Raw genomic sequence first — 15,497 nt, 5'->3', positions numbered from 1 at the left:
CGGAACTCCTATTTTGTCGCACATTTATTTTTGAGCGGTAATTTAAATGAAAAATGAAAGAAACATTCAGTTTTAGTAAATAATTATATGATGAATTACATTGAAGATCAAAGTGAAAATATTCGGATATATCAAGTTTAACACAATTAAGGTACTGTATGACGTTTGTTCCTCCGTCCTCTAGAGGGCGGCAAAACTTTGCAAGCTTCTTTTTTGTTTGTTTCTTGCACGAAGAAGTTTCGTAGCGAAGATTGAGAACTGACTTCCACGATCTGTGAAAGTATTAATATGTGTATAAAAGGGATATTCTGTGGACAGACAACAACCTTGTAAATATTTGCCTACATGGACAATAAAGCCAACTCCCTACTGAACGCGGCTCCACCGTGCGGACATGTTTTTGCCTGCGAGAAATGGAAAGACTCTTCTCTTATCCAAGGTTTAAGAGGTAACTCCTGAACGCCTTTCGTCTCAAAAACAATCTTCATGTTTAAAGATGTCCAAAGTTTAAATAAAAATGGCCCATTGTTTTTAATATCTGTTCATTGTGGGCTTGTAACTGTCACAACCTTCCTCCTCTATTTGTTTTTCCATTTTATTTATTTATTTTTAATAATTTGTGTGTGTTCAAAGCTGGCCAGTATCTTTATACCACCTATCTGATTGGGAAATGATCAGTTATTTGTGCCAAAAGAATTGCCAATAGTGCAGCCTTTACTTACTTACTTACTTGCTTAATAAAGAGGACTATTGTCATTTGAACAAATGAAGCTCTGAAGAAAATGTAGTTTGTTGTTATTCTAGTTAAATCACTTGTACCTAGGCCTCACATCCTCTAAAGCCAAATATGTCCTTAAAATAACCATTACTTACTTACTTACACATATCATCCTTTACTGCAGCCATGAAACTCGCCAATTGTCCTACTCTTCTTATTTTAACAGGTTTTTCTTTTACTTACTATCCAAACGTCTCCGGCTTTCTTTGCTTTTTCCCTAAATAAGAAAATATTGAATACATAATTTAGTTTGATGATGTTTGCAGGTGTCGGTGTAAAAATCCTCTTTGAAAATGAGTTTGGCGCAGCAGACTTCCTCCTACCCAACAAAAGTTGCATTTTCTATGTGTCAGAATGGGACATCATCACAGGAAGCACCTACAAAAGGAAACTGGTCCGTTATAGAAATGTGAGTAAAACTTCTTTTATGGGCCCTATCCTGCTCATTTCAGGAGCCCAGCAGAGTACTTGAGCAAGTGTATTCCTCTAAAATAAATCATAAATTTCAAACTATTTACATTTAAAAAAAATACTCTCTTTTGCAGAGATGAAAGTACACGTTTTTTGAGGGGATCTAGATCTTGATTTCTACTTCATTTTACAGAGAAATAAAAAGATCTGTAGTCTTCTAGGCTGGGATGTAAAATAAATAAAACATTCCCTTTATCATATATGCACATAATTTATGAGTTAAACATTTCAGATAAGTCAGTTAAGTTGGAATAGCACGATTGGGCCCCAAAAAGGACACAGTTTGTTTGTTTCCTCCATCACTGACACTTATATTTCCTAGGCTTGCAGCAACTTCCAGGAGATGGTGCTGGTGGAAAAGACAATACTCAGTGAACAGTACTTTGCCTCTGTTCAGAAATTTGTAGTATTTGACCTTGGTTTAACTCTTTTGCCAGTAAGTGGCCAAACAGAGGCAGTACAACTCATTGCTCAGATGGTAAAAACATATTAATTCTTATCTCAAATATTTGAATGATAATGGTGTTAATGAGTGGTTCATTCCCTGTACCTAATTGTGTAAATAGTCATTTAGATTTGGTTATGAAACATATTTAGTTTGTTAATATATATATATTTTTTGTTTGTTTCTAATGCAGGTTCACAGTGATGGCAGGGAGAACCCATTTAGGAGGAAGAGCACATCTCGGTTGCTGGAACCAATGGTTCTGGAAGTGGTGCAGCAGATCCCTGGGGTTGGTCAGGGTAAAGCTCTTGCACTCCTGCAGCACTTCTGCAGCATCCAGATTTTGTGTGATGCGTCAGTCACTGAGCTTGAGACAATCGTGGGTCATGCAACAGCTCTGCAGATTCAGAGCTTTTTTAACACATCCCTGGACACTTGAGGCACTTGTTTATTTCTTAACTTGTTTTTTTGTAAAATAAAAAATATGCATCCGTGTGTGTGTGTGTGTGTAAATTGATTGTCAAATATTCTGTGTTCACAGCACAATACATCTTGATTTAATAGTTTAAATGATCTGCTTAATTTGATCTCCCACAGTCCCAGATCCTCAGATATACACCTTCAGATTTGAAAACCCTGTACGAGCTTTTTTCTTCACATTTTGTTTTTTTTTAATCTGCTTTTTGTATAACAGGTCCTCAAACATCTCAGGCCACAAGTCCAGCACGCGCAAGACCCCCTGCAGTTTGCCTACCAGCCAGCAGTTGGTGTGGAAGATGCCATCCTTCACCTCCTGCATCGGACCTACTCCCACTTGGATAAAGGAAGCGGTTCAGTGAGAATCCTGTTCCTGGACTTTTCTAGTGCCTTCAACACTATCCAACCCACTCTGCTGCAGGACAAACTGACTAAGATGCATGTGGACCCTGGTCTGGTCTCCTGGATTACGGACTATCTTACTGTTCGACCACAGTATGTCAGGCTGAAGTTCATCAAGTCTGACACTGTGGTGTGCAGTACAGGAGCACCTCAGGGGACAGTACTGGCCCCTCTCCTCTTCACCATCTACACTTCGGACTTCTGCTACAACTCAGAGCTGAGTCTCGTCCAGAAGTATGCTGACGACACTGCCATTGTTGGATGCATCAGGGACAACAGCGAAGACGAGTACAGGAGTCTGATATGTGACTTTGTGGACTGGAGTGAGAGGAACCACTTGCAGCTGAACACCTCAAAGACCAAGGAGCTGGTCTTGGACTTCGGGAGGTCCAGGACAAAGCCACGTCCAGTGTCCATCAGAGGTGACGAGGTGGAGATAGTGGACAACTATAGGTACCTCGGTGTGTGGATGGACAGTAAACTGGACTGGTCCTGCAACACAGACCATGTATATAAGAAGGTTCAGAGTAGACTGTACTTTCTGAGGAGGCTTCGATCATTTAACATCTGCAAGAAGCTCCTCTGCATGTTCTACCAGTCTGTGGTGGCCAGTGTCATGTTCTATGCTGTGGTGTGTTGGGGTGGAAATGTGTCCAAGAGGAGTGTCAACAGGTTGATCAGGAGGGCTGGCTCTGTGGTTGGAATGAAGCTGGACTCACTGGTGACAGTTGCTGAGAGGAGATCATTGAACAAACTACTGTCCATCATGGATGATGACAGTCATCCTCTGAACACTGTCATCAGTGAGCAGAGAAGCAGAATGAGTGCACGAATGCTCCTACCCAGGTGCAAAACAAATAGACTCAGGGACTCATTCATCCCTCGGGCTATTAAATTGTACAATTCTGAGTTCGGGGGCAGGAGTGGAGTAAGAGTATCTGGATGTTCTATGTTAGTCTTTGTATCCTTTGTCTTTGTTGTTTTTCTTTCCTTGACCTATGTTCTTTGTCTTTGTCTTTAGACTTAGATTGTGTCATCTTGTTCTTCCTCTTTATGTTCTTCTTCTTATTTTATTTTTTATGTATTATTTTTTATTGTTTATGAAAAATTGCTGGCTATTGGTAAAAAACAATTTCCCGAAGGAGACCTCCTGAGAGATCAATAAAGTTTTACCTTACCTTACCTTACATAGGATTTCTTATCCCGTCTAGGTAGCGTCACTTTCATCTGGAAAATTTGATTAGGGATGTAACCTCGACTAAAATCTATCATATCAGGGGAAAAAGATGCAGTTTACTGGAAGCACTCATTCAATATTACTTGCGTGTGTGTCTACGCATAGTACATGCAATTCAATTCCGTACTTACGATGGAGACTTTTTTTTTCAGTCCATGCTCTATCCACATACTATGATATGGATTCTGGATGAAGTTTTAAACTCATCTCCTCAATGTATGTTTTGATATATACTGATGCTGCATTGCATACTGGCTTGTTGTCTCTACATACTGTGATTCCTCTGTGTATATGTTTTCTCCCAGCTTTAACCAGGTGGCTCTTATACAACTTGAGCAACATTGCATTTCAACAATGTTATAGATATTGCTTCATGAGAGCACATTTAATGACATACATTTAGTTCATGTTGTTTGGTTTAGATTTAAGTTCCACTTAATTCCAAAGGTTTCCTTTTCTTGTAAGTAAACTATGTAATGTAATTTTAAGTATTTTTGTAGAATACCAAATACTTTCTTGAGTTCTTGTAATGTCAAGTTAAATATTAATCCAACTGATTCGATTTTTAAACCAAGCATCCCAAAACTACTTACAGGTATGTGGAAGCACAAACAAACAAGGACTTGTGTGATGCGTTTGGTACGACCAGAATTGCAAACCTATAGAAGTTAAATGTCCCAATACATTGTATAACAATGTTTTAGATATTTCAGATGTCGTTTATTGCCGGTAATTGAGTGCATACTACTGGTGTGAAACCATTTTCAGTGTACGATTGTTTCTGACTTTATTCTGCGTTGAATCGATCATCTTTGGCCACCCATGACCCTGACAAACAATATATACCATTTTAAACAACTTTGGCATTATAATTAAATATTAAATATTAAGTTAGTTTCCTAGTACCAATTTTCCTGAAGCGAGTACTATGCTATATGAGGGGATGGAGATCCGTTCCGTACCTCCTCGGGGGTCCGTAAACGCCTCATGGAAGATCCTGGGTATTTAACATTCTACCCTGAGCAGCCGCAGGTTGTTGCGCAAGCGCAGCCCATTCAGTCCGCATGAATACGGAGTGAGGAGAGGACAGGAGCACTGGGAGGACTGGGAGGACTGGACGGACCGGACCCGGGCCAGGCAGACTATGGAGAGACAGAATGGCTGCATGCGGCCGAAAGGCTCCGCGCCGGAAGAGAAGAAGAAGAAGATGGTGAGCGATAGAGTGACTCTGAAGAAGGAGATCGGGCTCTTGAGCGCCTGCACCATCATCATAGGTGAGAACACAACTGTGCTTCTGACGAGCTCAGAACTTCTCTGGTCCAGTTGAACTGTCCCAACTGAACGACATGTCACCCCAAAAGTGTTCGAATTGACCAACATTAGATGATGATCAAAGTCACAAATCAAATATTGCTTGAAGTCCAGTTCTTAAAACCTTTCTATGTATATATTCGTGCTCCGCTTAAGTAGCCGTTTGAATTAAGAAGAAAATAATGACCTCTAAGAACTATAGGGGGCGCTGCACGCTCCGTCGTTGTCACATCGCAGTTCATTTTATCCATATCAAATACATTTAACACGAGATCTTTCATCAATATGCTGTTTTAACGAGATGTATTTAAAAATATTTCCTATATTTATATATTGTGTATATTTATGTTATACTATTTATGTCATGTGAAGTGACAGAATGTCACCTTTAAATTGAAGTCTAGACTTTTACATCATTAATAATAATAAAAATAACATTCTTTTCATTACATAGAGTGGGCATTGTTGATGGAAATTAACTAAGAACTACACTGTGTCCGTGATCTGTAGGCGCCAACATTTTGTGCTGAATGAGTTGTGCATTTGGAGAAGGACAGACGCAGTTATCAGAGAACAAGTTGGTGTAAAAAGACAATCTGAAGAAAAATGTGTGAGAGTAACTACATTAACTACAAACTACAAAATGTTTTATTGTCATCCCATTTACTGGGAATAGACCAAAATTGGTTAAAGAGCCCCAGCGAGACAATAATACTAATACGTGACCAATAATACTACTAATACCACTTAATAAAATTAATCCAAATAATAACAAAGTTGATTATTCATGGTTCTACTCTCAATGCTCCGCAGCCTCATCCCAGAAAGAACAAAAAAGTTAACGTGCAGGGTGGGTGTAGTCTTGCTTCTGGTAATAAAATAAAACTCTATACTGTATTTAGTTTTTTAGTTACAGTTCGAAATGTACAGTTCAAATCCATCAACAGATTTCACCCTACAACACTGACTCATACTCTCATCTATTCTAATTTATATATTTGTTCTTTTCACAAAGAGTAAAAGTGTAGGAAAAAAAGAAATTTTTAACTTAAAATGTTCTCAAGATAAATTCAACAAATGTTGTACTGTAACAAAAAAACCCTGACTTAATAAAACTGACTGATTTTACAGGCAATATTTATTAAAGTAATATTTAGGTAATAAATTAAGCCCAACAATTGTGCATAGGATTACAAATGAAGGAACAAGTCTCATTGCGATAACTTTTGCGACAACGGCTGCCCTATAATTATTTCTGCATGAGTTTTATTTGATCTGACCTGCATCTCTGTGTTCACTGGGAGAACTGGGAGCTCTCCTCCTCGAGCAGCCCACGGTGGGTTATTTATGTGCTGTTACATAATTGTGTCTTCCGTCTGTGCCACTTGGCTGCCTCCTGCTGTGAGACTAGCAGCGCAGGCTTCTGAATGTGTGGATGTGCTGGTGCTGTACTCTGGGCTCAGACAGATGGACCCACTAATTCACCCACTTATTGAGTCTGCTGATGTTAAACGCTCTCTGTGTTGACTCACATGGAACTCGGCGGATTGATGATGTCCTGGTGGAAGTTTACGGTGTGAATAGCTCGTCGAACATTTCTCATACAGCGACTCCTATGTTCGCTCATGATTATTTTAAGAAATAAACATCTGTGGCTATTAGATGGGGAAAGATCCAAAGGCTGACTACATTGTTATGAAATATATATTTTACTTATTTTCTGATACTGAAATGTAATTCAAATTTGTGAATGTTTTTTTTTAACTCTCTGCTATTGTCTCTTTAGGAAACATCATTGGCTCTGGTATCTTTATTTCGCCTAAAGGTGTCCTTGAGCACTCAGGATCCGTGGGTTTGGCTTTGGTGGTCTGGGTTCTGGGCGGCTGCATTGCTGCATTAGGCTCCCTCTGTTATGCTGAACTTGGCGTAACCATCCCAAAGTCTGGAGGGGACTACTCATATGTGACAGAAATCTTTGGGGGACTGATGGGGTAAGTGTATTATAAGAGGTACATTAATTAAATATTAATTACACACACACACACACATATATACATATATATATATATATATATAACAATATTTTATTTATTGCGATCATGAATAGTTGTATAGTTGTCATACTATATATATATATATATATAGCATGACAACTAACTACAAGTTTATTCATGACTCCATAGTTTAACTTTAATTTTATGCTACCTTTTGGGTAATCTGGGTGAAATGTGTTCCTTAAAATCAACACACTGAACAAAATTGGTACTTTCAATCCTTCACTCATTCGTTTTCTTCTGCCTGTTCCTACAATAAACAACACACTCTTTGCAGTTCACACAACTATTACAACTTCAGGGAAAACTGTCCCTTATGTAACTGGGACTGTGCTAGCCTAACCCTGGCCACATTTGAGCATTATAATCTGTGTGTTTATTTCAAACTCTATTTATTCAAAAGTGATTTTGTTTTAATCATTAGCCTGTAACCAACATTCAATAATTACCTTCCATTCAAACATATAATAAACACTTGTAAACCTGTAAACTGTTTAGTTCACTGTTCACCAATTAAAGACTGATTCTTTTAGTTTTTTGCATTTCTTTTCCTGTTCTGTCTCCAGGTTTCTGCTGTTGTGGAGCGCTGTGCTCATCATGTACCCAACAACTCTTGCCGTCATTGCACTCACTTTCTCCAGCTATGTTCTGCAGCCTGTCTTCCCTGACTGTGTTCCTCCTTACATGGCCACAAGGATGCTTTCTGCCACTTGTCTTTGTGAGTGTTTAATAATCGATTTTTGGTCATTTGTATCCAGGGCTTTTTCAGTGTAGTTTGCTTCTTTTATGTTACCACGATCCACTGTTATGCTTATTTTAAAGTTATTTTGAGTTTATAAAGTGCTTAGAAAAATATATTAAATAATCATGTTTGCCTTTTACTAGGTGGGTCAATTAATTTAAGACTTCACAAAGAGTTTTTGTTATGAAATGAAATTGTCAAAAAATAAAATCCAATATACATTTTCATACATTAAACTTCAAAGTGACACAAGATCAGAAAATGATTCTCTTGCAGATTACTGAGCTTCTCATCCCAACACAGATAACATCTTTTCATCCACTGAAATACATTTTATTTATGACTTTTCATAATATCTTTCTGCCAAACCTCTGGGTGTAGGTGAATAACAAAGATTCATGTTTTAAATCATTTTATTGTTTCTTAAATGATAAATTTTGAGCTCTGTTTTGCTAAAGTACAATCAGAAAAATGTAAAAACATGAATTGATATTAATCATGATGACCAATACTAATTACTAAACTAACATTGCTCTACTTGTTTTACCCACCTCACTTGAACAGCTCAGAAAAGTTGTAAAATATGTAGAACATGAAAAGATGGAGTTCAGGCAGAGAACATTTGGCTTCAAGGTCTTAAAAGCTTTTGTTAAATAATTAAACAACTAAAGGTAATTCTCTAACCGCTGAGTATTTTTGGAAGATGGAGACAAGAAATTGTACTTTTTAATACCAATGTTGTGTATTGTGTAAATAGTATAAGTGGTAGATCCACTCACTAGAGACAGTTATAATAAGTTAACAGTAATTTACTTTTTGTATTTTATCTCACTACTAACTACACACAAAAGACAAACGTATCCTTTAAAAAAAAGTTGTTCATTCTTGAATTAAAAAACATGAAAATGAAAAAACAGACTTTTCCATTAAATCCATAAAATATCTTTATTGATTGTGACGAAAAGTAATTGAGGTCAGACAAGGGTGGTTTGGTGTGACATGCCAAGTTGCTGGTAGTTTGGCACCCCTCCTGTAAGTACCTGCCCATTACCATGGCAACTTCTTTGTCCTATCATTGAGTGAAGATCATAGTCAGAGTGATTCCTCACCTCTGACGGCATCATTCACACTTGTTTTTGGCAGCCCGTAGAGAAACGTGAGATGTGTCCGGCCTCCTTGGGGTGAAGGAGACGGTGAGGGGGTGAGGGTGGCGAGGAGTCTTTCGCAACGGAAACGGTTTGTTTTGTGGGTCTGACAGCGCGTCTTTGTGCTTCAGAGCGAGGCCACCATGAGTGTGGGGCAAAGTTACTGACAATGATGGACGAGGTAAAACAATCATAGCTTCCCTGTTTCCCACATTCCTGTATCCATGGCAACTGGCTGCTGCCAATGTGCCAAGGCACCTATGCTATGTATTAAAGGATTGAGGTAGTGAAATAATCTCAATGTGATGGAAGATAAAGATTTTAAAAGAGGTTAAATTCTGAGGGTTTTCGTAGTATGGTGAAGTGGTTTGTTTAAGAATGTTTTCTAGAAAAAATAAATTCTGAAACAAACTTCACTGAAGACAAATCTTGAATCAAAATCTAAATATTTAATGATTAAAGGGTATTTTTGAAGAATAGAAAAAACATTTCCTCAACAGACTGGATTATTTTTCTTTCTTAGTCCGTCTTTGAATTGAGACTTTAATGCCGTCTTAAATCATGCTCTAAGGGCATCTCTCGAAGTGTGGGTACACCATGGACAGCTCAAACTCGTGTTTCAAAAGCAATACAATGAGCACAATTAGAATCTAAAACTTATTTTATTTTATTTTAATTTAATTTAATATATATATATATTTTTAAGTGATGTCCTTAATTCGATTAAAATTAAGACTGAAGTTAACTAACTTATAACTTTCGTTATCTACATGCTGAGGGTTTTTCAGAATAAGATAATTCATAAAATATTTGAAATAAAGTAAGTTCGAGGCACGCTCCAACATGGGCTGAATTGTTTTCAAAGTCACACTTTCCTTTGAATATAAATGTAGAAGCACCTTTGTGAAATCAACATGGATACCGTTGACTATTCTCTCGATGTGTGCTTTCCAGTTCTGCTCACCTGGGTGAACTGCTCCAGTGTCAGGATGGCTACCAGGATACAAGATGTTTTCACTGTTGGGAAGTTGATGGCTCTGGGGCTCATCATCGTTGTTGGCCTGGTTCAGATCTGGAACGGTAAAAGCCTCTCCCCTTCTCGAGTATGTGATTAGAAGACATGGAGTTGAAGTTTATTGTCAGTTTTAGATTCAGACACTTGTTATATCAGGAAGACAGCATTCCTCAGTGTGAGAGCTCTTTGTAATCTATCTGCTTTTACTTTAGTTACAAGTTCAGCATAAGTCAAAATACAACACACTGGAACGATGTTTGCCAAACTTTGTACTGAATAGACACCGGTTGAAAAATTAAAAGAAAAATTTCTTTAGTAATCTTTATTTCTACTCTAAACACCAATAATCTCTCCTGATCTCTGCAGGGCACTACGAGGCTCTTGCTCCTCAGGTCGCGTTCGCAATGGAGTCGACACCATCAGTCGGTCAGATTGCTCTGGCATTCCTTCAGGCCTCCTTCGCTTTTAGCGGCTGGAACTTCCTTAACTATGTGACAGAGGAGGTGGTGGATCCAAGGCGGTGAGTATTCCTCACCTCTTTGATTTATTGTCATTATCTGCATGTTTATTTTAATTTCAACTCATGACGGTTGTGTTTTGTGTTTGCGTTATTGTGCATGTCTGTGACCTGGCTCAGGAATCTCCCTCGAGCCATCTACATCTCCATCCCATTGGTGACGTTTGTGTATACGCTCACAAACATTGCCTACTTCTCATCCATGTCGCCGGAGGAGCTGCTTTCCTCAAATGCGGTTGCTGTAGTGAGTAACATTATAGGCAGCTGCCATCAACTGTAAAAGCTTGTTGAGCTGGGCAGATGGGTCCATGTAAAATTTGACATGTCATTTAACAGATGCTAAAGCGTTTCGCAAAAGGTACGTTAATATGTAATAAATGTTCAAATCAGAAGAAAAACCTGATTTGTGAAGTGGATAAAAAGTGTTTTTCCTTTGAAAATCTTTCCACCCAATTTTTCTACAACTAGCTGTTGAAACCTTGTTCAATTTAATTCAATTTTAAATATATAAACGAGATGAAATATTTTTTTCCATGAACACACACACTCTGCTGTGATTGGTAAAACATTGAGGTTTGTCACCCCGCATCATCAATCCTGTAAGTCTCCACCTCCAAGGATTCTTTCTCAAAGCGGGCATGAATACAGGTGGCTGGAGGGGGAGTGAAGCCCATTGTCAAGTCATGATGAACTGAAAAGAAATAACTTTAAAATATCGTCATGATAAGATCCACCTCGAGACGAAGACTTCAATATTTGAAACATGAGAGGCAGTCAGGCAAGTTGGAGTTTGACATTTGTTGGTCCTTAAAGTGTTAATTCATAACATAATTAAATCAAGACTATCTAAAGTTGGAAGCAAGTAAGTAAAGTAAAGTTAAATGAGTAAATATGTGCTTATTTATAAAGCGCCAAGACACATAAGACGAACACAGGAGTCTCAGAAAATCAGGGAAAAGCCTGGACAAATAAGAATGTCTTACTATGTTTCTTGAAGGAGTCAGTAGAATCCATCAAACACAGAGGGAGAGGAAGATCGTTTCTCTCCTTTGGTCTGGAAGCATGTGCGGTCAGTAGATTCTGATCCACAGATAGTTTCATGTTTTCGTAGATGAAACTGAATACATGTACGGAAACAGGTCCAAGTCAATTACAATAATGGTGGAGAGGAAAGACTTTCTTTTAACAGACAGAAACCATGAGCAGAACCAGACTTCATAGGGACAGCTGTCTTCTGTCAACTTTAGAGGGCTTGTTTTATTTCCCAAAGGAATGTATCAGCCCCCTTAGTTAGTAGAAGACTTGCATTTCTGATTATAATTACCATACATTATACTTGTATACTTTTAGTGTTTACTCATATATTCTGCATTGTCCCAGAATTTCAACTCATAATTTCAGTAAATTCTGCCAATAAACTGACACTGTGCTCTTGCTTTATGGCAAGTTTCACGTTTTGTAACTTTCTTTTAGATCATGCTTAAACAATATAAGCTTACCTGAATTAGACCCATCTCCCATTGTTAATATTTATATTTCTTAAACATCAGAAGCTTGAAAATATAACCAAAGGGAAATACAGTTGGTTTTTCGCTGAATAAAATAAATTCTCGACTGGTTTCGTTTATTGATTAATGCATGTTCTGTTTTATTTGAACTTGAATTTTAAGGGGCCTCATCCCACTTAAATGACCCTAATGATCATTTCTTACTGCCACCAGACCTTCGGAGAAAAGCTCCTGGGAATGTTTTCCGTCATCATGCCTATCTCTGTGGCTTTGTCCACCTTTGGGGGCATTAATGGCTACCTGTTCACTTCCTCCAGGTGAGCTTTATTTACTTATTATTAAACAGTACAACATGAAGTACATTTGTTATTGAACTGCTTCTTTCCTTAGATTATGTTTCTCAGGAGCGCGTGAGGGTCACCTTCCAAGTCTACTAGCCATGATCCATCTTAAGAAGTGCACGCCAATACCGGCCCTGTTGGTCTGTGTATGTAAATGTTTCTAAAATGGTTGAATGGGATGTTTGGTTCAAGGATTATTTTGTGAATCGTTATGAAAGACGAAAACAGAACTATTACTTATTAGTCCTATTTTATTATAGACAAACAGTAAACTTTAAAAACAAGGAAAAAGAAAGGAAATATTATACTATAGGACTTTTTTGTTGGGCACTCTCAATGGAATGAAAATAACAATAAATTCTTTGAAAAAGTTTGAGAACATTTTTAGAATTACAGTAGTATGACAACTTTAATTGATCTGGGATTTAAAATGTGATGCAAAACAACAAATGTTTATTAAATAAAAATCAATAATGGTCAAAATAATTGAGCTCCGCAACCCATATATTTTACATCGATTGAGGGCGCTATTCAATTTGGCAGGGGGTAAAGATATTTTAAGAAAATCCGCCAAACAAGGGCTTTACAATTCCTGCCATCATTGTATTATCTTTCGTGTTCTGGTGTATGTATCTAATTAAATCTGAATATTATTTCAGTGTGCTGCCACTGTTGTCATCCTTTGCATTGGGGAAACGCACAACTTGATTAACTATGTCTCATTCATCAACTACCTGTCGTATGGTGTCACCATCGCCGGATTGCTCTTCTACCGCTGGAAAAAACCCAACCTGTACCGACCGATTAAAGTACTTATTGCACTTTTGTGTAAGCTTTCCTTTACCTTGACAGCTGTAGATTTTCATCAACTGTTCTTGCAGGTGAACCTGCTGGTGCCAGTGTGCTACCTGATGTTCTGGGCTCTGCTATTAGGCTTCAGTCTTTACTCTGAGCCGGTGGTTTGTGGGGTCGGGCTGGTCATCATGCTCACTGGTGTACCTGTCTACTTTCTGGGTGTTCATTGGAAAGACAAACCAAAGTGCATCTACACTTTCATTGGTTAGTTTTTCTCATTCAGTTAGATGTGAAAAAGTATTGCACATAAAGTACATTTAAAATTAGATGATACAAGATAGAGATATGTTTTCCCCACATGTAATTAAAAAATACCATTGAATGTTTTTGTCGATAACTTAATGTGGTTTCATATATTATTATAATTTTTTTAATATTTATAAACAAACATGGTGAAAGTCGCTCAAATTGACAATCCACTCTTTGACTTTGTTGGGGCTAATTCTACTAATGTTGTGATAAGGCTTTGACAAATTCAAGTTAACAACTTTGTTGGTGTGTTGAAGTATTATTTACACTTCATTAAGGTTTGTGTCTTGTGTTCTTTCTGCAGAAAAAGCCACCTTTGTGGGTCAAAGGCTGTGCTACGTGGTTTTCCCTCAGATCGATACCATTGAGGTTGCTCCTCCCCCGGAACGGACTGATAGATCTTCGGGTCGAAGCAGTTTTTCTGTTGCCTCTTAAAACTTTTTTTTTTATAAATATTTGAAGGTTTTAACTTCAACACTGTGGAAATCGTGATGTCCGCCCAAGACATATGCGAGATACCTGCATGGACATTTTCTACAAAGTTGTCAAGTACTGTGAAAACTACTTAATTTTTCTTTCTCTTTTTTAATGGACCTTGAGTTAGCTTGATGGATGAGGGACAGTGCTTTGAAAGAAAGGAAGAGTTGTGAATGTTAAAGATGTTTTGTGCCTTTAGGTCTTCTTTTTTTACACCAAGTTGAAAGCATAATTTAATCACAAATGGAAAATGGCATTTTCTGTGGCATGTCTGGCTCATTCTTGACTTATAATGTGCTCTCCCTTATAATGCACTCTCCCTTTTTTGAAGAAAGTCTAGTTAATATTGCCATTTAGAGTGTATTTAATAATATATTAAGCAAAATATATGTTCATCAATCAGAAAATCACTTATTTTTCAGAAGCACGATTTCTCATCATAAACCACATTATGCTGACACCCTTATTAAAAAAATCAAAAAAAGTTTTAAATAGAAGATGAGTACTAAACTATAAGTTTTAGAACATGATCCCTTGTTTATTAAGACGACTTTTATTTAACGTTAAACTTGACGATCTTACACACATGCCTAATGTAATTTGTTCCTGGAAGACTAACAATTTGATTTAAAAGACCCATTCAGGTAAATGTAATTGGATTTCTTGTTAAAGACATGGATTATAAACCGTCTTTAGCTATGTTTAAAAACTAAGGTTATCTGTCAAATTACATGACTATCGTCATGTTTATATGCAACTCTTTTTGGAGTTTTTTCAAACTAAAACAATGTTGATGAATTAAACAGTTAATTTATACTAGACATTTTTTCTCTTCATCTGTATGTTATTTTATTATTTTAACTTGTAGAAATGATATGATGCCAAAAGATTAAAGACCAAGATGGTAGTTGTGTGTGAATAATATGTAATAGTAAAATAATTTGATAGACTTTGAGCTTTGCTTTGGCCTATAAGTAAATTGATCTTGAATGGCAAATATATCAGTATGTTCAATTTTTTTTATCCATTCAATTTACTTTCACATATCACTAAAAATCTTTAATCAAACTTAGTTCAAATTAGTTTCCATTATTTATAGTGATGCAATTATTCTTAGTGCCCTGTTACAAAGGAGGTAGGATTTCAAAAGCGGTAACTGTATGCATTTGATCAAAAACTGTCTAAAAGTAAAATCATGACTTTTATAAAATTATTATATCAGATTAAAAAACACAGTAACTCACTAACAGAGTTAATGTGAGTCCCCCCTAAAGTTCATAAATAAATAGCTTTTGTGATTCTGGAATTTTTATTCAGTACTGGAACACGCCTGGCTTTTTTCTCTTTTAATTGATCTTATTCCATTTAACACACACACACATATGATATATATTGTATATATATATATATATATATATATATATATATATATATATACAATTAATCACTGAGTTCAAGCAAATAATTTAGTTC

General features: G+C 37.0%; 2 protein-coding genes across 2 annotated transcripts; both read left to right on the top strand.

The window, feature by feature from the left end:
• Window positions 1–250: 250 nt before the first annotated feature.
• Window positions 251–2,187, top strand: faap24 (FA core complex associated protein 24). Its single transcript, XM_087797251.1, has 4 exons — window positions 251–448; window positions 1,045–1,187; window positions 1,572–1,727; window positions 1,888–2,187. Exons 1-4 carry the CDS (start codon window positions 346–348, stop codon window positions 2,131–2,133), a joined length of 648 nt encoding a protein of 215 aa, XP_087653377.1. The 5' UTR covers window positions 251–345; the 3' UTR covers window positions 2,134–2,187.
• A 2,598-nt stretch (window positions 2,188–4,785) lies between these two features.
• On the top strand, window positions 4,786–15,455 carry slc7a10b (solute carrier family 7 member 10b). The gene is made up of 11 exons (XM_087798090.1): window positions 4,786–5,084; window positions 6,908–7,112; window positions 7,742–7,893; window positions 10,017–10,142; window positions 10,444–10,597; window positions 10,715–10,838; window positions 12,316–12,419; window positions 12,493–12,589; window positions 13,103–13,252; window positions 13,325–13,502; window positions 13,852–15,455. The coding sequence occupies exons 1-11, from the start codon at window positions 4,955–4,957 to the stop codon at window positions 13,980–13,982; spliced, it is 1,551 nt and encodes a 516-aa protein (XP_087654216.1). The 5' UTR covers window positions 4,786–4,954; the 3' UTR covers window positions 13,983–15,455.
• Window positions 15,456–15,497: the final 42 nt, after the last annotated feature.

The sequence above is a fragment of the Callionymus lyra genome, chromosome 8, assembly GCF_982586985.1.
Source record: "Callionymus lyra chromosome 8, fCalLyr1.hap1.1, whole genome shotgun sequence".
Taxonomy (NCBI): Eukaryota; Metazoa; Chordata; class Actinopteri; order Syngnathiformes; family Callionymidae; genus Callionymus; species Callionymus lyra.
The sequence above is the reverse complement of the archived record's forward strand: the minus strand, read 5'-3'. Positions and strand labels throughout refer to the sequence as shown.

What these genes read in the sequence shown, in the direction of transcription:
- faap24 (XM_087797251.1), top strand. Translation starts at nt 346, where the DNA reads ATGGACAATAAAGCCAACTCCCTACTGAACGCGGCTCCACCGTGCGGA. An exon ending in AACTGGTCCGTTATAGAAAT is followed by an intron (nt 1,188 to 1,571) that starts GTGAGTAAAACT and finishes TATATTTCCTAG; the next exon opens with GCTTGCAGCAACTTCCAGGA. An exon ending in TACAACTCATTGCTCAGATG is followed by an intron (nt 1,728 to 1,887) that starts GTAAAAACATAT and finishes TTTCTAATGCAG; the next exon opens with GTTCACAGTGATGGCAGGGA.
- slc7a10b (XM_087798090.1), top strand. Translation starts at nt 4,955, where the DNA reads ATGGAGAGACAGAATGGCTGCATGCGGCCGAAAGGCTCCGCGCCGGAA. An exon ending in CCTGGTTCAGATCTGGAACG is followed by an intron (nt 10,143 to 10,443) that starts GTAAAAGCCTCT and finishes TGATCTCTGCAG; the next exon opens with GGCACTACGAGGCTCTTGCT. An exon ending in CCTCAAATGCGGTTGCTGTA is followed by an intron (nt 10,839 to 12,315) that starts GTGAGTAACATT and finishes TACTGCCACCAG; the next exon opens with ACCTTCGGAGAAAAGCTCCT.